The sequence below is a fragment of the Lonchura striata genome, chromosome 3 (genome assembly GCF_050655825.1).
Source record: "Lonchura striata isolate lonStrDom1 chromosome 3, ASM5065582v1, whole genome shotgun sequence".
NCBI classification, from domain to species: domain Eukaryota; kingdom Metazoa; phylum Chordata; class Aves; order Passeriformes; family Estrildidae; genus Lonchura; species Lonchura striata.
Genome location: NC_140705.1, coordinates 65,577,525 through 65,601,536, shown reverse-complemented (window position 1 = coordinate 65,601,536; position 24,012 = coordinate 65,577,525). Strand labels below are relative to the sequence as shown.

Here is a 24,012-nt window from a genome sequence, read left to right as displayed (position 1 = left end):
GCTGAAAAAGAACACTCTTCAGCATATTTTAAAATCAAAGTCCTTTTTTTCTATTTCAAAGAGATTTATTTTACTGGTGTGTATGTAGAAGTTTATTTTGTTCATTTCAATCAAAGGTTTCCTCTCAAGCATAACATAACAGTATTAACAACATAACATGATTTAGCTCATGAGGGACATTTCTAATCAAATTTTAAAACAGGAAGCCACAAGATCTCAGCAAACACTCAGGCTATCTGCAAACATTAATGGATTTATACAAACATGTGGGTACTAGGTTTATCAGAAATATCAGGATATTTCGTCATGCCGTGCAAATTCTTGTAAACTGCATAAATCCATTGTAAAGTTATATTTTTTTCTTAAAATACACATTACACTGAAAAATAAGTAATAGTATAAAGCAATCAGTACATTCCACTACGCAACAATTTTTAAGGAAAGATGAATTAACAAAGCTGCAGTAGTGACACTAGTAACAGATCAAGAAGAATGAAAACCACAGTGAAGAATGTTTGTATTCAAAGAGCACACACAAAGACAAGATGACCAATCATGCTTTTCTTCTGAGCTTAAAATATGTTTTAGGTTACTCACCTCCAGATGGTTGCCGAGCTTTTCGGGGAGACCGTGGCTCCCTGCGGTAGGGATCATTGGAGCCATACAGTTCAATAGTGCCTAGATTTAAGAGCACTGTCTTCTGGAGGTAATCAACCATGGCAATACCATTACAGTTTCCAAAAACTACTCTGGAAAAAGAGAAGTTAAAGGAAAGACAATGCTAATTAAATGTTGGTAATGTTTCACACAACTATTTTTTGCAGTTCAGCACTTAATACTTCCTAATTTTTAGGAATTATCCTAGATTGTATTTATTTATATATTTGTATTTTAGAATCCAGTATTGATTAATTGTCCTCTTGTAAAAATATGGTGTCAAGTAGAACAGACCACTGTCAGTGACCTTGCCAACCTGACACAGAGTCTTAAGTGACACTCTTGGCTGTACAGTGCCAGGTGAAAAAGAATGATGCTGATTTGCCTCTGCTGTTAGCACCATCAGTATCTGCCATGACCCAAAAGGAATTCTTCTCAGAAGCACAAACAACTGATTACCTCTATGTTGCTGTGCAGTTCATGTGAACACACACAGAAGACTTAATTTTAATGGATTGTTTTAGACCACTTTGATGGAATAATGAAAGAAAGAACTGTGTAGGATATACTTACAGGCCATATGCTGAGTTGATGGCTAAGCTGGTTATCTGTTGAGGAGGTTCTCCACTCACCCACACCAGCTGTATAACAAGCTCGATTTGGTAGCCTGGAGACTGCTTGAGAGGAGAATTTTTAACTCTGCAAAGTAAACAAAACATGGTGTCTCCATTGTCTCCATTTTTCTTTATGGGATCAGAGTTCATTAAATTCTATACCATACTGGATTTTAAAATGTTGGAAAATGATAAAAACTATGATCAAAAGCAAATAAGAGCAACCAGAAGAAAAAGCCACATTAAAAATGGGAATTCACTTATTTTGATTCACTACCTAATTGAAAACTAATTGAACAATGACCACATATGTTTCATTTTTTTCCAACCTCAGAACAAGCCATAACAACACTATTATGCTGCATTTCCTTGAAAAGATACAGGTGTTCAGTCAATGTCTAAAAAAAGTGCTACCTCTTTTTTTTTTCAGAGTTTCCAAAACAACTCTGATTTAGAGAAGGGAAGGGGGTAAGAGGTTTACATGGAATAAGCACAATGAAAAGGGAAACAGAAGCATAATATATTGAGGTAAATGCAAATAAAAAGCTGATGATATGGCAAAACCAAAATGAAAACAAGTCAATTACTGCAATGGTAGACCAATTGTATGCAATGAAGCTAGGACTGGGGAAATTGAAATTCCTGTAAAGACTTTTTTTGCATGCTGACAAATACACTTATACATTTTTTTTTTACACGAAAAAATGTTATGTAGAACAAGCTCCTGTTTCCTGAACTCCACTTATTTTACCCATTTATTCTCATTAATGGATATTTTGGTCTAACAATATTTTACATAGGTCTAGAATTTCTGTTTTATATATTAATATTCTATTTTCTATTCTATTATTCTATTTTCAGTTTTTCTACTTAGATGAGTTTCCATCAGAAATACACCTCTCCAACTCAGTATAATCAATACAATTTGAAAACTCTTACCCAAATAAAGCATCCCTATCAGAATTGTTTTCTGGATGGATGCACTCAAAGAATAAAAACCCAAGTTGGGAATCTTAAACTTCAGGAAACAAAGTATATACTTAGCTTTATATCTCTAGATATATATTACATATTCCTTACATTCTGTTAGAAAAAGTCACATCTCATAAGTCACATAATGCACTCTTGTAGGAGAGTAAAAAAAGACAGACTTTCTTAACTAATTTCTCTAAATGGTTAAAAACTCACACAAAGAAGCTGGCAGAAAAAATTCACAATTTAAAAAGATCAAAAAACTTGTCAAAGACCTGCACTATTAGGCATCATGCAAAGTGAAAATCCATGAAAAAGGGACATTTAATTAATTCTCTTTCCAATATGCAGTCCTTCCCCTGGAGGATTTTCAAAAAATATATATATTTATAAACCTAAAGAATTAGCATTCAGCTAGCTATCTGTAAGAATTTTCACTTCTGATTTACTTCTAAAACTTAAGGTGCTGCAAAACTAATAAATGAAACATATTCAGACATACTTGGTCTAAAGTTAAAGAGAGCCACAAAACATTAATTTTCCTATTCATTTCAAGGACAGTAAAATAGCAAAGTGACTGAACTGCTGCTATTAAAAACTGTTTGCTCTAAGGCACAATCATCTACAGCTATACTAACATCTATGCCATATTTTCCTAAAATAAGGTAAATCAGAAGGCAAGGATTTTTTAAGTCAGCTTTAGAAATTTAAAAAAAATAGTATTACAATAATTATTTCTTAAAACAGAGCTCAAATTTCCGATATTTGGAAAACTTTGCTCTACAAGATAACACATTTTCACCAGCAATGACATATTTGTAACAATATCAAAGTACATATACTCTAAATCACATATTCTTGCAATGTTTCAGACACTGAAAGTGTAACAGAATATACTTACTTTAAACATGGGACATTATCACGAAGTCCATCAGATGAACTGCTACTAGTAGATGGATGAGACTGAGGAACAATGGACTGGGGATTGGAACCTGTGCCTGGAGTTGGTACAGGTGGCACCTGCTCACCGTCTGGAGTTTCAATATCATTTATTTCATATAGGAGACGTATTTCCAGCATCTGTTTATGAAAGGAAAGAAAAATACCTGTCAAGTCTGTCTTTCAAAACATTGAATATGAAATCAATGAAATGCAACTGAGGGTATTAGTAATAAAAGTGACATCCAAAATTTTTCCATCTTTTGAAAGATAACAGTTTAATAAGCAGTGTACCAAAAACAAATGTAGTTTTCAGAAATACAGTCATACTATTAAAGACTGAGTATCTGAAGACTGTTAGAACTTGAATGACTAATGTATTTCCCAATTTTTAAAAGTTTGCTTCTTAATAGCAAAAGAAATTAAATACTGGACCCATTTAATTATCATTCTGCTGAAATACATTCTCAGTTATGAATATGACTTGGTTTATGTACTTCAGGAATCATAAAACAGAGCTAAAGCCACACAGACAGCTAAACTTTTGCTGATGCAATTCTGTACACATGGTGACTTAGTTCAATGTTTGATGTTGTGTTGAACTGGATCATACATTTTAAAGAACTGTGCTTTCATAATGACTTTAGATTTCCTTCTCCAGGATCTGTAATAACATCACAAGTAACTGCAGTGCAGTATAAAGGAAGTTTTCAAGTGTGTTATTATCATCTGCAAAACAGAATTTAACTCATAGACTATAGAACATAGAACTATATAGTATTTTTAAAACATTGAAGAGTACTGAAGACTACCTTAATTGGGGTTGATTAACAAAAATTGGTTAGAAAGAAACCTATTCCGTAAGAAGGGAATGTATTTGTACATTCAAAAAACCACACACAAAAAAAAGCCCCACACCTCAGGTCTTTAAACTACAACTTACAAGTGAGCAGAATAGGGAGGGGATGGTGTGTATGTGTGTATTGGAGGAAGGAGGTGAGAGGAAAAAAACCAACTACACTACAATTAACACTTAGAACAGGCAATACTTTATAATTAAATGTTAGGTTTTAGTTAACACATTCAATTAAATAAATTCACAAGTGTGTTTCTGATTTAACAAGAAACGTCTCAACTTACTCTTCTTGCAATAGAATCATTGTATCTTATACAGAATAAAACAGTGACACAGCAAAGTTAACAGATTTCAGGGCATGTTTGGCACATTTTTTCCTCTTCTAGCTCTGCATAGTGCAGAAGTTTTGACAGGACAGATGGTAATTATGAGGACTCAAGGGACCAACTCCCCAAAAGTTTTGCAATTCTTCAACTCTATAGCTCATTCACTTCTGTTATTATTTTACCTTTGATACAGCCAAGTTTTGATCCACTATTTGTTTTGATACACCAAAGAAGGATTATCGGCCCCAAAACCTCGAAAAGTCGCCGAAAACCAATATTTTGGTGTGCAATGTTTACTTTTGTTGAATTTCATAATTAATTACTTTCTCTCCAAAAACCTACATCTCTGTTTTGAGTCAATTATTTTTGTCCATTTCATTTTATAATTAAAGACAAAAAAAAAAAAAAAAAAAAAAAAAAGAAATTGCTAGAACAGTCTTATTATAGCTAAATCCTACAAAGTTGCAAAATGGTCATAACTCTTTACCGGAATGACTTCCGTCGTCACTTCCTGCTTGCTGAACCTATAAATAATGACATGTGCAGAAACTCCAGCTATGCACAGCATTCTACTTTCTGGACACCATGAGATGATCTGAATAGCATATGGATCTTCATCTACTATATCTGTGTTTGGCCTGTCATCTTTATTCCGTGATTTTTCAAATACTTTGGCTGTTTTTAGCTTATAGAGTACTTGCAGCGTTACTAGAACAAAGCAAAAGAGAAAGATTAGTTTTGACCTAAACACATAGCTAATTCTTGAAGTGTATCCTTCTCAACTGGAATTTTAATTCTGTGTTAGATTTTCTTTCAATTATCTTCATGCTGATTTCAAACTTCACAGGCATCCTATCAATGGCCCAAATTACTGCAATAAATACTAATCACAACATTAGTAAAACCTAAATTACAGCATCCCTTCTTCTCTTCCATATTTCATCAATTTTATCTGGATCACATTTCCCTAGTTCATCAGTAAGACGGTCATATTAGAAAGACTCACAAGATTTTTAATCAAAATGAGGATACTTGCAATTTCTCCCTTAACATGTTTATTTACCTGTTTTAGAAAGAAACTAAGTAACAGAATCTCCTTTTGACAGATCTATGCTGAACAGAATTTTTAAGCATACAATCAAGCAGGTTTGACTTACCCACCCCCCTCTCCCAGGTTCCACTCCCACTCCAAACCGAAATTAAAGATCTGTAACACTTCAAACAGTCCTCCTCCCAGCTTTTAAACATATACATTGCATCTGTTTCCTCCCACAACCACACATGCCTTAGCCTTTTGGAATCTCACCAGTTTTCCACAAGTTTTGAAAGACAACTGATGACGATTCCAAGACTGCTTTAAACAGCTTTTAAGTACCAAGAGTAAGGTTAGTTCCAACTAGAGCAATTCAAATATCTAACTTTGTGCAATCGTTTCCACTTTGAATTCTTGCTGCATTTTTCACTGTGACTTGTGTCTAATATCAGATGTAATTGACCCTTTCACTGAAGAGGAAAAATTTAAAACTGCACGGGAAAAATCTCTACTGAAAACTTACTTGCTGATGCATCCCAAAACTTGATTGATCCATCAGCATGCCTATGAAATATTAAAAAATATAAGATGATGAAATCATTAGTTGGAATGCTTGACCTCTATGGGAAAGTACACAGTTAACATTCTATTTTTATTAGTCTTTTTAGTGACACTTTATTTTCACAATTTATTAAAAGCCGATATTTTACCAACATGTGCTCCAATCACTTTGGACAAAAAGGGACTAGAAAACCATTTAGAAGCTAACTTCCTGATGATCCCACAGTAACATATTCACTTACCATTTTAAATAATGAGGCATACCTTACCATGCACTGTTTTTTGAAAGATGCCCTATATTAGGAGCAGCACTTATAAAGATGATGCCTAAATATATAGAATCCCACTGTTAATGAGTCACCTAACTTATTTATTTAGCCTTGAGTTTGAGAATCAGATGACTATATTTTTTCACGACTGTCTCAAAGTCTCCGCAATGTGTAGTACAAGGTAACAGTAATCCTGATTAGGGCTAATGGACTGTTCTAAAACCACTTTAGTGGTCCTCTCACTTTCAGTGATACACTGAACAGTTATAAATTAAATTTCACTTATGTTCCTTACAGTACTATTAAAAAGATCAGTCTCAAAATGATCAGATTTAAGTATTTGCTTGTCCTTTTTGAGATAAAAAATTGGCTTCTCTTTGAGAACTGAACTACTTAACGGAGTACCATGCTTTAAAACAATACTCAAGTATTTAGCAAAAATAAAAGAAAAAAAGATTATTTTGATCCAAGATACTTTGATAGTAAGTACATGTAATCACAATACCACATTATCATCATCATAATAAAATGCCTTTTGAAACACCTGCTATCATTTTGTTGCTACCTTCCCTTCCACTTTCTGCTTCACTTTCTCAGTCACACATCAAGGAGATTATGCCAAGAACAAGTCTTGTGATCACAATTTTATGAATCACTCAAACCACTCATACAAAACAATGTTTTAAAAGAGAAACAAAAAATTTACATTTCTACTTAATGAGCTAAGGAAGTTATTAGTAAACTATGGTATCACTTACCCTGTAATAATTATCTCTGAATAGCTCTGAGTGATCACACCCCAGTTGCCTCCACTGATAGGCCATTCCTGAAAGATTAACAAATACACTGAGGAAGAACATATCATACAGTGCAAAGTTAAGGGAAATTACTGCAGATCCTCCCCAGACATTAGCCACCTAGATCCATCCTCCCCTGCTCTTAGCCACTGTCAAAGGCAGGCTGAGTCAGGTGAAGTTTTGGTCTTATTATGGCCACTCTTGTTATTTAGAGCTTGTGATTCCCAGCATGTTAAAATGCAAACGGGTATAGTAGATATTGTACCTTCTTACTGTAACCTTGACGTTTCTGTCGAGCACCAACTGAATAGAGTGCAGGTATGAGATCCACTGGACAATCAGCAAAATATTCACAACAGGTAACTGGAGACTCATGTATAGTCAAAGGATAGGGATTCTCAAATATAGGGTACCTTTAAAAGAAGAAAAAGGTTAACTGTTAATCTAGGGAAAACCTTTTTTTTAAGTGCAGAATACAAGTAAAACACTAAGGACTAAGCTGGCATTCTTTTTGTACAGAGAAAAATATCAAATTAGACTATGAACAAATACACTAGACAACTTTACTGCTCATCCAGTACATTATAAAGATAGTGTAGTACACTACATGGACTCTAAAGTTTGTACAGTTTTTAGAGTTTTTCTAGAACACTAGCATTCCCTGCTGCTTTATATTTTCAAGCTTACAAATTTAGTGGCCTGTGGAAAAAATTAAGCTGCCAAGTCTCAGCTGTAGCAACATGGAGATATGAATTTATTTCTAACTCTTCAGTCTATTCTTCTAGGGATAAAGACAGGAAGACTCCCATCTCACTTTGTATTAACACACTGTACTAAAACAGAAAGTTATCCAGCATTTTGCATGGACAAATTTTGCTTAATCTACTTGTAACTCCAGGATCACTTTCTGAAAATTACAGATAGCAACACTCAGTTACCAATTAGAAGAACAAATACAAACATGCTTCCCACCACTACCTCCGTCTGAAAAGTGACAGAGGCTTAATGAGGAAAAAAGTCAATAATATTAACAGAGGTAAATGTATCTGTGTTCAAAGAATATTTATCTCCAGAGAAATGCATGCTATACATTTTATATTTTTTTGCTATATGTTTTATCTCCCCTTTCTTGGTGGAGGTGAAAAGACACAGCTTCTCAACCCATCTAAAGGAAAAATTAAAAACAGATGAAAACATTCATCTGGAACTTTATACAGGGCTATATGGAAAGCTACAAATATATTTTAAAAATTACATGCAGAAGAGGCTTAACAAAATATGTCAAATCATTGAGAACACAAGGTAAAAAGAAGTCTGTAGATTTTTTTGCATTAATTTTATTTCTTTTTCAGGTGTCAAACAGCTAATAGTTTGCAAGTCAATCACAACAAAGACCATTGTAAAAACATAAACTGCTGACGATCTTTTAGTATGAAATAGAATAAGCTTTAATATAACTTCAAATTTCAGGCACTTCAAACTAAATATAAATGCTGACACTTCATGCTATTGATATATCAGAAACAAGTTTTGGATAACAGCATATAGCCAGGTAACATTTGGAAAACATAAATGAAATTGTTCAATAGCTGCAGAGATATTAGGACAAAACTTGACCTTCTTCCAAATTCCATATAGTCTTCATTATCTAAGGGGTCACCATTGACTTTGAGGACAAATATTAACAGGTGTTTGTTTTGCCTTAGAAGAATGTTCTCCACAAGGATTTTTCTCCATTGACCATTGGAGATTTTTAATCAGGAACAGTACTAAGGTCTTACCTAGTTCCTTTGCTCCTGATCCCTTAACAGCTAGTTTTTACTGCCTATACAAATTGCAATACCCTTCATTAAAAAAAAAAAACTATAGTGTCTAGAATTTTTAATCACCACTGGTAACAGTGTATGGACTACTCCACGGACAGAGCAACAAGGCGACTCAAGGTTTTAGGCAGATATTATTTGTGAATACTGCAATAGCACACTCCTTTTAAGCAATTTCTTACCACAGATGTAAATCAGAGAGTAGATGTTATCATTCAAATTTTATATATATTATTGCATCCGTATGGAGTTACTTTAAACAATACAGGTAGTAATTTATTTGGCAATAAGATCAGCAAATATTTAAATGATGACAACAGCCAATATTACTTGGGTCATCTGATCAGTTCTTTTCTGTGCTTTCTTCCTCAAAACTGGAGGCTCCCCAAAACTTCAAACTCCCCTCACAACACTAAGGAATCAATTTGAAAATAAACTGTGATACTTAAAAAGCAGAAGTGATCTATAAATAATTTTGGTCAGTCAGTCAAGCCTGGAAAAAGTCACATGATACTCTACTCCATTAACTTGAAAAAGGTTGATATAACAGGATTTTCAGTTCATTTGCACAAATTTTATATTTAATATTCAAAATGTTATTTTCTGAGGTATTAGGTTAGACTAAAAAGCTTTAAAGCAGAACAGTAAGCTGATTACTGCAGCCAGTGATTGAAAAGGCTACAGAAAATTCTTACCCATTTTGTGCAAGGTCAATCAGTACTAAGTCCTTTTCTAGGAGAACAACTACAGCATACGGTTCCTGAAAGTCTGAAAACAACAACAAAATGTTACCTAGTGGTAAATGGAGCCCATGCATGTACAGCCTCAAGAATGGAATCAGTGCTTGCACTCTGGCAGCTCAGATTAGAAAGCCACTTAAATTACTATAGTTTTTGAAGATATTTTATACACACAGACTCCTGAATCATCCAAGTTAAGTTTGTAAAAATCATGTTCTTTTATTCAATATTCTCAACAGCTCAAATAACAGAAAAAGGAGCATGCAGAGTAAATTCTGTAAGTAGGTGATATGAGTGAAAGAGCCAATTTCTGAGTAACATCCTCCCACCCCTAAACTGCATTTTCTCATATTCAGTGGGGTTTAAGTTTTACTTGCTTACAAAATGGCTCAAAAGACAGCTGACTTAACAGTAAAATAAGAAACCTGGAAAAGTTTCCAAAGTTTAAATTGCCTTCTTTCAGCCAGATCTCAAATTCCAAGCTAAGCAGTTTAATATACTCTGATGGAAGCTGATAGCTAAAACCATTGGAATCATCAGCAATAGAATACTATAAGTCTGAGATAACTACCTAAACTATGGTAAGAAATTCCTTGCTGCAGAAGAGAGATTACAGGCTAGTGATGAAATCTAAGTATTGGAATGAATAAAGCCACTAAAAGCTTAAAATAATACAAGAATGCTGCTCATGGTTTAGCACTGACTGGAAAAGCTTTACGTGCCCAAATATCCAGAGATGCACACATCTGCTCCAGTAACTACAGCTTAAAGTTGTAATGCTTTTATTCTGCACATGCTTTTGAGATTAAAAAGAAAGAAACATGCTATGAGTAATTGGCTTTTTTTCTAGATGCAAAATTGGCTTTATAATGAACTATTCTATTCATGTTTTGGCAAGTAAACCATACTTCAGACAATAGGGATAACAGATGTTGCTGCTGCAGTCTGATCCCCAGAGATAAAACAGAAAGACAATAGTAAAGAATATTCTGCTGGGATAAAACTCCAAAGATAAGAAGTCAAGGTACAGAGAAAAATCTTTACAGAGCCTACCATTAGGATAAGGTGTTTCACACAGGGTTAGAAAATCAACAATAGAATAATCCATTTCTAGCACAGCAGTACTTTTCCCATGCATGACTGTTAAACAGGGTCTTCTTCCTACAGTGTCATATGACAAGCCTCCTGAGAGAATGATGAAAGGCTCCCTGGAATAAAGCAGAAGCATTTAGGATCAAGGCAGGATAACATGCTAAAAGAGACTGGTCAGGTTTTGCAACCTTATGATAAAGTTCAATGAAATATCATTAAGCAGAGATAGAATGAAAATAATGCAAACCAGCTCTCATGAAATATACAGCTTGGGTATGTATTTCAAATCTTATTCTAACTCATGTTTAAGTCAGACATCTCCTCCAAGCATTTTGTTGACTTAATCAGCCTTTAAAACTTCCTGGCAAGATGAGATATTCTTAGAAAAATTTGTATTACTTTAGAGTTGTTTCTTTTCTACTGAATTGCAGATTCAGATTTGCCAACAGTCCTATTTGTCCATACATAAAGCACCCCAGCAAAATCAGGAAGAAACAGTCCCATGTACTTGCTGCACAGTAATATGACTGTTGGAGACGCAACCAACTGCTTGCTAAGCTTTTAAGACATAACATCTTTTAAGTAACATCACACATTTAGTCTAGATGTTTTATCTATTTTTCCCCCTACCACCATGCGCAAAATTCAAGAAACTACTTTGTCATACACTATTCTTACTGTAAAATCAAACAGCCAAGTAGAGCAAAGCAGAGATATTTCTTCTGGTCTTGAGAAGAAATTAAAAGATTCCCTTGAAACTTTTTAAAAAGCCTTTGCAGCAACATACTTTTAAATATATCCATATATTTCCAATATGCACATAATGTACAGTTTACTATTTAATTTATTGAAAAACAAGATTAAGTATATATGTTCATTTTACCAGGTATTTTCTTATTTCCTGATTGTCAAGAATCATTCATTTTAATTTCAAATAGGACATAATCCTTTTATAAGAGTAGACTGACTGTAAGTATGCAACTCAAAAAATAAATGTTACTCATTACTGACTATTGCCTGAAATTTCACATTATATCTCTGAAGGAAAAATAGGCACTTTGCATATCTATCAGTTCCCTCTGATCTACTTTTATGCTCACTTTCAGTAGAAATTCTACCCTTAATTTGCATCTTCCTTGGAAGTAGCTAGTATATCAGTATTTGGGGAAAATTTCTACAGACAAAAACCCCATCCTTATATATTGTAAAAAGAGAGGAAACCTTTTTTTTTAATCCTTTCCTATAATACCATCTTCTCCATACTGTCTAAATGGCTTTTCATAGCTGGTATTTGAAACACAAAGTGAGACTAGATACGTCTGAATTCTTGAAAGCTCTATATTAGGGGTTTGGTTTATGAACACGCTGCAGTTCATGAGTCTAAGACTTGGCTGAAATGTACTTTGTGTTTGTAGCACTTGAAGGCAAAGCAGACTGAGATAAGCCTCCAGCTTCTACAAGTGTTTCACAATCTGCTTGATCATCCAGAAAGATTGATGACCAAAGATTTGATAGGACCAAGGAGCACTGCTGACTGAGGAAGAGACCTCAAAGGAACGGCCATAAATCAGACTATGGGTCCATCAAGTTCAATATCTTGCCTCCAACAGTACCCCAGAATGCATCTCTAGAAGAGAATTAAGTTTTCTCTGAGTCTTAATTTAATCTCAGCTCTTCATATTGAAACTTCACACAATCTTTTATGGTCAGGTCCATGAAGAAATTTCAAGGAAGTTATACACTTGAACTTAGTCTGGTATTTTTCAGGATGTCAGTGAAGAGAAAAGTACTGGTGAGGTCTCATTGTATTGGAATGATTTACTGCAGTATTTTTTTGTCCAAAGAAATCATCAGGTTTTTTAAACAATAATGCTGCCAGGACAATTTGTAGTAGCTATCAGATTTGCACATTCACTGGGATCAACTGACAGTAACAAAGTAACAAATAACAATTTTTAATTTTCATACATCACAGTGACAATTGTATGTCAGCTTCTCCAGGTTTTATTTCTCAAGGTAATCAAACTGCTTTGGGCAGGCCTGCCAGATGCAAGGAATTGAAGAGCTACAAATAGAGAACACTGATCTGTCACACAGATTTTCCACAAATTAATCAAAGATTAAACCTGACTTGAGTCTGCCAGAAAGGCCACTAAAAGTTTGTGTATGAATTTTTCATATTTTCATGAAACCACAGATTTACCATGAATGCAAACTGTGCATTTTCTAATTAAAGTGTTGCACTTCAACTGTGATATATATTAAAAGGTTAGTGCACATCAATTAGAAATACATAATTTAAAATAAAAAATTTAGAAGATTTGTACTTTATATAATAGATGAGACTGATTCAACTTTGCTAATTACAGTTTACCTACCTGAAAGAATGGAAGATATTTAAAAAACACAGGAGTTAGGTCTTAGAGAATTGCTTTATAGCATTTTTAGCAGCTTCTCATACAGAGATTCTTTGAAACAGTTCAGCTTCAGCAGGTCTGCAAGTAATCCCCTTATATGAATTTTCTCATCAATGAAATATGTACAATCACCTGGAGAATACTATATGAAATCGACTATAAAAAGGGGGCAGGAGGTCATTGAAAAAAATTTAAGAAAACACAGGATTAGGTCTTGCAATGTATGAAAACATAATGCAATTAAGAGTTGAGTGGCTCACAACCCAGGAGGATATTTCTGTTCAATTTTAGAAGTAAACTGTCAAGTGTGAGCTAGCTTCTGACAATTCAGATGTGTGAGAGATAGGTATACAGAAAAATCAGGTCATTGGTACCATCTGGCTTACTTTTCAAACCATGAATAAATCTGTGGAGAAATTAATCCTAGTATGAAGATGGGGAAGACTTCAAGAGTTAGTTTATCTTAATACTTGAAGTCCTGAATTAGTAGTGAAGATAAAACTATGAATTTATTTTGGAAGTGTGGTTTTAAACCAATAAGCTGTCACAAGAAAATAGCACTATTCAAACTAAACGAACAGATTAACAACTTTTCCTTAGTGGGAGGCATCATCACTAATGTAACCTCGGGATCCCCATCACACACCACCATCTCACTAAGATGACTCAGACAGTCAATGACAGCTGCATCAACTACCAAGACAAAACCCTTCTGAATTAAGTTTTACATGGAGACTTTGGAGCTTTAATTTCTATTAGATACAGGCAATTTTACCATAATTCTAATACCAACCAGGGTAAATACTGTAGGGCACTGAACCTGCCTGCATGGAAAGTGGCATCAAGAAGGACTGAATCTGGAGGGGTAGGGAGTGGCACAAGGAAGCTTGATAGTGCCTCTAGATTCACTTTAGACAGAAAAAGTATTCATAAATAGCAATATATGAACCAGTTCAGAAAGCTCAAAATGTAAGCTACCTTTGAAATTCAGTGCTTCTGAAAAGGATGAAGCATTTTAGATGAAGAGTGGCTGCAGTACAGTGACATTATACTCTGAGATTGCAAAATGATGCCACTTTGTACTAGAAATATACAAAGAATGTACCTTTTTCACCCCTTATTCATCGATAGTTACTTTTCTCCCAGAAATAAAGCTACAGACATACTCTTGTTGTAGGATAAATTACTTTGGCTCGGGACACTTCACCTTTTGCAATATTTGCAGTAAATTTAAAAACCAAACCAACCAAAAAGTAAGAGAAAACCCCTCAAAGTTAGCAAATAAATAGCCAGCCCATAAAACCCAGGAACAGCCTCATGTCCTCCTTTTGTCCTGACCCCAGTTTTACAATATGGAAAACAAAATGCAGGGAAAAAAAGCAAGAAGGAATTAATAACAGCTGCAACAGTAAAAAGAATAGTGTCTGTAGCCCTGAATATAAGTTGCCATTGGTTATGGTCCTTCCTTCTGCATGGTTCTGGACCCCTTTTCCCCAAAACCAATTTTACTGCTTACTAGAAGCAGTAAAAAAAACCAACCAGTTCAGATCATATCAATGAAACTTTTCAGTGGAAACTTTTCCACTGGAGGAGATACTGAAGCAGACATAGATACTTGAGCACTCTAGATAGATAAGGGAGACACAAAAAAGGAGTGACAGAAAGATGTTCAAAATAGAGCATGGAAATAGTGAACATTTATTCCTAATAAAGATCTGAAATATAACTTAAGCATTAAATAGTATCTCTTAAATGTAAGCTTTTTTGCTTTGTTTTGTTTTCTTCTGATTTTTATAATTTGTTTTTAAAGTACAGCTATAGTGAACTGCTATAGAAAATTCATTTGATATGCTTTTTACATTGTTTCAGTAACCTGAAAAATTTTGTCCTGTCCAGAAATGATTCTCCTCTGTGCTACAGACATTAAACCATGAATAAAAAAATGACAGCACTTTAGATAAAAGTTAAAATCTTATCTTGCATATACTTAAACAAATAAATAGAAAATTTAACAAAAATTTAGGTATTGAAGGATAGTTCTGTCTTGCCTTAAAATTCTTGTAAGATTACAAGTGAAACTGAAAATTGAAGTGCAACCTGAAGTATACATAGTACTAAATGAAAGAAGATTTCCAGTGCTCTGCTTCTCTACCATAGTGCAGCCTGGTGATGTTTTGATTGTTGCAGGTTTTTTTTTTCCATCTCTCACTTAAAGTTCAGGAAGGGTTATCAATAATTGTAGATTAATAGTACAACGATGACAGAAAACATTAGAGAGAAGAATAAATCAAAATGTATCAAAACATTCAGTTTGGATAAACACTAGAAAGTGAGAGGTGCAACAGAAAAAAAAAAAAAAAGCCAAATCAGGAAAATGTAGCTTCCCCAAACCACCAGGAATAATTACAGATTATACTAGAATAAACTCCTCCTTAAACTATGTGAAGAGTCAAGTTATTTTCACATTGTAATACTATGTCACAGAACAAGCTCCAAACTGTCTCCTTCAGAGTAACTGTTCATAATAAAAGAAAGCTTTTGATTGCAGAAATTGTAACTTGCTGAAGCTGAGATTTTTTGATTACTTCTCTTTAGATCAGCTTTTGATATTTCAGTTGAGAAAGGATTATGCAGATAGATGTAGACTTTTGCAAGTAAAATATAGCTTTGCAGATGATGATATTTTTATAAAACTGGGAGCTAGCAGCAGTTTTAAGCTTCTATTTACCTCATTTTTAGCAGAAAATAAAAACACCTAAAGCCAGTGATGAGTATATAAACACAATACTGTACTGTATAATTTAATTAACCATCTTCTACAGATTTGAATGCCTGAAAAGCAAATAAAAATGGTACACAAACCCTCCCAAATATAAAAGAAAACAAACAAACAAAAAAATCAGCTTTTGCGAATAGCCAAACAGATTTCCATGAATATTTTATCTTTATGTTGCACTTTTAACTCAAACACTTTAGAACCATAAAGGAAAGAAATTCCACACAGTTCAGGAAATCCATCCATCCTAATCACAGTCTTGGTAACAAAGCATGCTGCTCTATAAATCTTGTAATTCCATCTGAGCCTCTTGTTGCAATAACTGCTTTGTTACATTGTCAATGTGCATATTTAGGAATATTTCACTGCAGAAATTACTGCACACTACTAGAAAAACTTCTGTTAATAACATTTTGTGGGGGAGAAAGATGTATTCAAAATTAAGACTATTCAATTTGGGATACCGTTTGTCAAAGATCAATTTATCATGTCTGTGTCTTCTGTGGTTTATCAGCCACAAGTCTCAAAAAATTGAGCAAAAACACATACAAGTTTTAGTAGCATGAAAGAAGATTGTAGATAATGCATTAGCAGCATCATTGTTTTGTATACAGTAATTCATTCACCCAAATTTTTGTATTTTATTCATCAGTATTTGATTTATCAAAGCTAAAATAGAGCTGTACCATTAGAATATGCACCCCAACAACTGGGAAACAAAGTCCATTCCCAGAGTGTTGCACTCATGTTCATTTTGTATACAAAACAAGTCTTACCCAGCTCTAGTTGTTTTATATTCCACCTTAAGGATAGGTTTGCAGGGTTCTGGCTTCTTTCCATCCTTCAGCTGCTTTCCTAAAGTAAATGATGTTCCTGTGTTAATCTTGCAGTTCCGTAACATTATGGCAAGTAATGAAGTTCACTGTGCAGCTTGAGAAGTGTAAAATTCACACAACATATATTCAACAACTTTGACAGTTATAGAGTATGCCTTGGAATAATATAATTAAAATTTTGTTAAAGCTCTCAACACACCAACTTAGAAGGTTTAGGAAAAGGAACAACTCTAAACCTGACTACTGTAGAAAATTTGTTTTCAAATGTATAATCCTCCCCTAAAGTGCTGTTTCAAGTAGCACTAAGAGATTTAAAATTTATGTTGTGTCTACCCGTTTGCAATTAAAATTGGTCAGCTTAAACGTAAAGTGAGCTTTATCCTGAGTCTTATTCTTAAGGCTAAGTCTTCAATTGAGCATGAAAAGCCTGCCCTGTCTCAACTGTTCAATTACCTCACTGATACAGACACATTTAAAAATCTTAAGTAAATAAGTTGCTAAGACATTAAATAGAGACAAGCACAGCATGTAAGCCTGGCATTTGTGTACAATTTACTTGAAGAGCAGCAGTATAATTCGCAGAAGAACAAAACAAGTAATGTTAATTTCCTAGATGAACATTAATGCAAGACCTCTCAGAAGTGGGGACATCTTACTAGATGTTATTCTTGTTCTGTTACAAACCCTTTCTAAAATCTATGTGGTAATCTACACATTTATACATAAAATAGGTACTTGCTCATATGTATTTTAAACAATATATGGGACTGTAATATGAGCAAAAACCAAGTCTTGAAAAATATGCATTAGTTAATTCTGAGATCAGTGGCATTGTGTGAACGACAAGCTCAAAATTTAGAGAATTAGAGAAAGCTGATTTGGATTCTTATCCATTGATTTGGATTCTTATTTCATAAAGATTTTTCAAGTGATATCTATGAGAAACTGGCATGACTGAGAAAGATTTTTACTGCATTGCAAGTGCATTTTAATACATGCTTTTGGCATGTATTAAAAACAAGTTCTCTATGATTTAAGAGCTGTCAAGTGCAGTGGGTAACCATTTTCATCTTACCATGTGGAGTGATTGTCTGGAATGGTTTGGTAGGAGATTTTACATTCCATATGGTCAAGGTACCATCTGAGTGACTACAAATGAATTGTTTTCCTTCATGATGCCAAGCCACAGAGTGGATAGCCTATGCAAGAAAAAGCAGAACAACATAAGTCATGTATCTAATTATCATTTTATTATTACACCTTCCTCAATGACATTAAACAGAAAATGGCAATTAGAAAAATTACTAATTAAATAATACCTATCCCTATTATGTCCTAATTTACCCATGTCAACTTTTCCTTACATAACTAGCACTTTCAGACACTTGACCCATCAAAAATACTGGCTTCACTGTAGTGACCTGTTTAGGGGAAAGCAAGGTGGGAACTCATCCTCTTCAGCATAGTATTGAAGTATTCTTCCATGAAGGCTAGCATGAACAGAATAACTGCAAGCACTTATTTAAAGCTTGCTAACCAAAATTTTTCAGTATTGGGAAAAATATACTGTCCAGACAAAAAACATGGGATGAGATTATTAAGTTTAAGTATTACATATTGTTTTGAGATGTTTATGTGGATGTGCATAAGAGGCAAGCATTGGGTCAAAACTTCCATAAAGCAAGAATTGAAGTAACAAAACTTTTTTGAAATTATGATGATGAAAGCAAAGTATTAGCCTGGATGTTCTAATATTGCAATGACAGCTTCGAGGTGCAGGAAAGCAAAGGAATCTACTCATAAATATTTCCATAAATACAAAATCATCTCTAGATTGCTAAAATTAGGAATTGAACAATAGAACATGCCTCATAAAAGCTGCAGAAAATAGCTAAGTAAATAAAATCTAGTTGCTGCCTTCAGGCAAGAGGAAAGTAAAGAATGATGCAAAGAATATAAATAAGACAAAAATATTACGTAGCAAGAGAAGACTGGTGTCATTTCTGCTCCCAGCAACTCTGTTAGTACATGTAGATATTCTGAAAGCATTAGGTGATATTCAAGGAAATTCTAGTTATAGCATGACAGCATGAGTAAATAATGAAACCTGAAAGTATTTCTCTACCTCCCAGAAGGTGCAAAAGGCACTATTAATGGCAAGAAACACAGAGCTTTGGTATTACTGAAAAGGTAAATTTTATGATGAAGACATTACTCTAGGTGAAATAGAAAAGCAGGTGCTGAATAAGTAAAAACTGATACCCTCAGTGGATACCTTCAATGGTGATTCTGTCTGTAAGAAGGGCTTACACTCACTCCAGCTCTGCAGGGATTTTGGGATTTCCTCTGTGAGGAAACCTGGCTGTATGAGCAGTAGCAAACTGTAACCAGCAATGACAGCTAAAGCAGTAATTACTGGGTGAAGAGCACATCTCAAGACAGATGCAAGTGAGCATTGCTCAAACTGATTATACACACATGAGGTCTTCATATTTCATGAAGTTATACAGAGAGACAAGACAGTTTACAGCAAACTGAATGGGAGAATCCAGAGCTTAAATGACAGAAGAAAATGGCTATGCTGCATGAGTCTATAGTCTCCAGTAAAAATTTCCCCAATATAAATTAATATAACATCTGGATATATGTAAACTACAGATTAAGTTTAGCATTTCTTTGTGAAATTTAATATTGTTCCCTATGTATTGTGGAATCATTATAGATTTTTAAAAGACAGATTCTGTGTACCAGTATCACATCTACACATGTAGCTCCGAAACAAATCTACATGCTTCACATGGTGTCTCCTACTAACAAAGTGAAACACTCTTGCTCATTCTGCCTGTCAAATAAATTTTTAGATAGAAAAAACTGGTATTATAAAAGAAATCTTGCAAAAATATTGGATTTTTATTTACCAATATTATACCAAATAAAGCAAGGGATCAACAATTTTGAGACTCAGTAAAGAGAAGGTTGCATTTAAAAAAGCTCATCACTGACAAAATAAACGTCTACAGCAGGCATAGCAATACAATATAATCAGTACATTTTACATAATCTCCCATATGAAATCTAACCCTGACTACAGTAGGCAGCCCATAGTGTAAATGAAACTGATCCACATTTATGTAGAAATAGGTCTTAAGAACTAGTAAGAAAGCAAGCTTCATAAAAGGAACGAAAAATAAATCTAAGAAATGATCACTTCTTCTTTTTCTTGAAAAAGACTGTTGATTGAAGGGAAATGCAACAACTTGCAACTATTAAAACAGCATTAATGCTTAAGAAGATAAAAATATCTGAGCACAAAGGAGAAGGATGACTGCTCTCTCTGCAAGGAACATGGAGGTTATAAAAACCACTCTGAAAGAGAACAATGAGCCTTTTGGCTTTATGGCTATTTACTACCTAGTTTCAGTCTCTTTAGTCACTTGTTATATCTAGTGATGCAGCTAAATATTCTTCAAGATGTAACTGAAATATATACTTTATGTTTTTTAAAATAATCCAGCTAACAACTCTGTGGGCTGGGTATGATAAAATTTTGTATAGAGTAATATCCTTTGCTATTACACAATTCACAAATTCTTGTAAGCCTAAAAAAATAAAAGCTAATTCCACAAGTAACTGCAGCACTATCTCAAGGTACACAACAAGCTAGTCTAGTGTCAAGACAGTTATAATGAAGAGTACAATAACCTTAAGTAGTAGTAGTTAGCTGATAGCACTAGTTGTTGACTAGCAAGAGTCTCAATCTCCCAAATGAAACCAGTATCTGAAAAAAACATCTCTATACACAAGAGCAAAAAAGTTTTGACATTTTTTCCAGAGTTAATATTAGTGCTGGAATTTGGAGGAATGCATAAAATAGAAAAATGAAGCAGAATCCACTGAGTCTGCAAAACTACACAAATCTTATAAGACAGTAAAGAGCCACTAGGAGTAGTATATTTATATTCTAATATTTTACATAAAACTTACTGATGCAGAATAAAACTCTGTTTTAATCTTAATTCTCATCATGATTAAAACTACCTGTTTTCTTTTTTATACCATAATGCAGCAGTATGTTTGTATCAGCTGGTACATATCTGTGTCTCAAATATTTTTTGGTCATATGGGACCAGAAAGTAACCCCTTATAACAAGATCATACCCAAGTATCACAGAGGATTGTTGTTACATTTAAGGCATTTATATCCATAATTGGAGTTGTCTGCACAGGTAAACAGAGTCCTAACCTTATTCTGAGTCCCTCTGTTTATGAACATGACCCAAATACAGGGAATCTTTACAGGAACTCAAACAGAAAGAACTCTAATAAAAATGCAACCAACTTTACCTAGATAAAACTTTATATTTAATAAATTACCACTGAAGGTTTCTTATTATAAGTATTCCTACTATCCTCTTAACTTGAATTCAAATTTCAGGTACCCGTTCTGGACTCTATGGAAGTTTGTTTCAAAACTTCTGATACATTTTCTGGGGGAGTGGGGAATTGAATCTTACTTTTTTGACTAACAACACAATTGACCATGCTTTCCTACATATGCATAAACTTTATTAGAAATCGTAGAAACCATCCCCCAGTTTTATGTAGAGACAATATGTACACAAACACAAAATCAATTCCCTATCTGTTCCAGAAAGATGATCCCATGTGGAAAAATTACTGCAATGCTGCCTGCACAGAAGGTGAGTATACCCAATTTTAAGACAGAAACACTTTTGCAGCAAATGCAGCAGTTAACTGAGGAAGACTTTGCAATCACAAATAATCCAAAAATGTCTGAGGAACAAATTTAAAAGCATTTATATGCGAGACTCCCACAGAAATATCTTAAGTAGATCACTAGCTTTTCAAGAGATTATTGCATACTTAAAAACATTTAATGAAATTTATTTTTACTTCTGCAATAGCTTGCAAATATCCCTAGAAATAACTTAGTTCTTGGTACTTTTAAGAGGTACAAAAATTAATTTAAATGCAGACTTGCAATTTAAGACACAAGTTCATCAATAAAGACTGAAGCTTTTATGGTGTTTTTCCACAAGGGGAATTTAGCTGTTTTAATTCATTAAATACTGGTATAAACAATTCCATTCCTTTAAATTCATACAGACCTATTTTAGCCCTACAGCTGATTACATGCATATGATTTTGGAACATTTTGAGATCACTCTTCTCATCTGTCATGGTTTAACCCCAGCCAGCAGCACCACACAGCTGCTCACTCACCAGAGGGATGCGGGGTAGAATCAGAAAAAATGGTACAACTCATGAGTTGAAGTAAGAACAGTATAATAATTACAATTTTAAAAAGTACTCAGCACAACTAAAACATCAGTGTGTTATCAAAGTTTTTCATAGTGAATCTAAACACACAGCTCTTTGGCAGGTACTAGAAAGAAAATTAAAGCTGTTCCAGCGAAAACCAGAGCAGTGCATGGAGGATTTCAATGATGTAGACACAAAAATTATTAATGTAAGCAGTTTACTCTGTTTTCAAGACAAATTTTTTAACCCAGCTTTTTAACACTGAATTTAGACTACTGAAAATATGGAATGCACTGGAGACCTTGATAAGTCATTTCATTATTCTTTGGATTTCTCAATGATCCTTTGTTCTCTTGTGACATTAATTGAGCTTGAAATACACTGTTGTGACTGGCAAAGTCCATGATTAGGTATTCTGCAAACTAGACTGGTTATTTAGCATATCTTATCCAGATTTCACAGCCTTATTATGACAGTTCTTTAATAATGGATAGGGGTAGCATTTTTGCTTAAACATGAATGGATGATGATACTGACTCCTTTTTTACCAGTTCACCAAAATATACAAAGAAAGTATTTTAAAGTTTGGGAGTACTTATGTTAACTCTCTTGTAAACAACCTAAGGAAATGAAAAAAATTCTGTGAAAAGAAGAAAATAAGCAAAAAAATGTAACTAATGAGATTTAAATGAAGATTGTTTCGATGAAATGAAATACATTGACACACTTTGGTTTCTTGCAAGTCGCATAACAGAGTTGTTTCTCTTTGCCCTGTCCTCTTAATTCCACAAGCTACTTTGACATGTTTTTAATGCTCTAAAATAATCTGTTACACTCAACCATGTACCAGAACACTGAGTCTAAAAATAGCCATCTATAATGCATTCTAGTTAATGCTGTCAAAGCTTACTTGACATCAGAACAAACAAAATATTACTTGAAGAAGGGACTTGATTATAAAACCAGCTTTAGTTTTCAGAAGTTACAGTTGAGGGAACAGGGGTCTGTTTTTTAGGAAAAAGCAATACTTGAGAAATTTGTTTAATTTCTTTCATGAACATAAAGGTTAGGAAATGACTGCAATATAAACTGCATTTCACATAACAAACGCACAGCTTATTTTCCTTAAATCCCCAATGTCTGCATAAAAAAGGCTTAAGAATGGTGGAAAAGGAATTGAGTTTTACTGTTTAATTGAGCCTGCCCAAGACAAAAGGGATGTTTAGAGTACAGGGTTTCAAAGAAATTTTCTAAATAAAAGTCGATTCAGAGCTGCAGTTCCACTATGTACAAATCATTTCCTCCAAATTCTCTGAAAAAGAATGTTACATTTGTGCATTATTTTAACTAATTCCAAATATTCAAAATATTACTGTTATAGTAAAAAATATACACTTCTTTAAATTAAGGATTTAATTAATAATATAGAAAGGTAAAGTATAAATTATAGCTGAATTATCTGAATTTTTGTGTAAAGAGAATGTTCTGGAGGGAAGAATATGCCAGCAATCAGCTGGCATATTCTAATCATGACCTAGAGCTGCATCTCCCAGCCATGGTTAATGTTACCTACCTGCTCCTGTCCTTGGGGTGAGTGTCCTAGTGTTCTTGTGCTGCAGCTACTAGCCCAGGTGCTGGGAAGGCACACGTGTTCAGACAGGAAGAAAGTGTGCACAGTATTCCATTAACCTGGCTTTCAGGCAACAAATGAGACTGCCCTACCACAACATAGGAACTTACTTCAGGAAAGCCTCCTAAAGGTCAGGCCATTTGAAATGAAATCAAGCAGGAAGCTACAAACCCATATAATTGGATTGAACATCTTCCCTCAGGAAATAACAGGTATCTTTCCACAGACCTCTGGACACACAGGGATTTTGACCCTCATTATGATGTTCCTCAGCTAAGGAAGAAAGGATGACATTTGGATCCCGCACACATTTGAAGTTTTGAGTTAAGAAAGTTGCATCAAAAGACTACACAGACCTTCAAGTTGCACGCTTTAAGAATAATATCAGCTA

General features: G+C 34.1%; 1 protein-coding gene across 12 annotated transcripts in view; it reads right to left on the bottom strand.

The window, feature by feature from the left end:
- Nucleotides 1-24,012, bottom strand: part of STXBP5 (syntaxin binding protein 5) — a 107,189-nt gene that overhangs the window by 36,074 nt on the left and 47,103 nt on the right. For all 12 annotated transcript variants that reach the window (XM_085575381.1, XM_021527026.3, XM_085575377.1 and 9 more), the window contains exons 8-18: nucleotides 17,784-17,907; nucleotides 16,649-16,727; nucleotides 10,641-10,795; nucleotides 9,543-9,615; nucleotides 7,290-7,437; nucleotides 6,986-7,053; nucleotides 5,921-5,961; nucleotides 4,852-5,072; nucleotides 3,145-3,323; nucleotides 1,231-1,356; nucleotides 598-749 (exon numbers count right to left, since the gene is read on the bottom strand). In XM_085575381.1, the coding sequence (XP_085431507.1) occupies nucleotides 598-749; nucleotides 1,231-1,356; nucleotides 3,145-3,323; nucleotides 4,852-5,072; nucleotides 5,921-5,961; nucleotides 6,986-7,053; nucleotides 7,290-7,437; nucleotides 9,543-9,615; nucleotides 10,641-10,795; nucleotides 16,649-16,727; nucleotides 17,784-17,907 (1,366 nt within the window). The remainder of the gene's footprint in view (nucleotides 1-597; nucleotides 750-1,230; nucleotides 1,357-3,144; nucleotides 3,324-4,851; nucleotides 5,073-5,920; nucleotides 5,962-6,985; nucleotides 7,054-7,289; nucleotides 7,438-9,542; nucleotides 9,616-10,640; nucleotides 10,796-16,648; nucleotides 16,728-17,783; nucleotides 17,908-24,012) is intronic.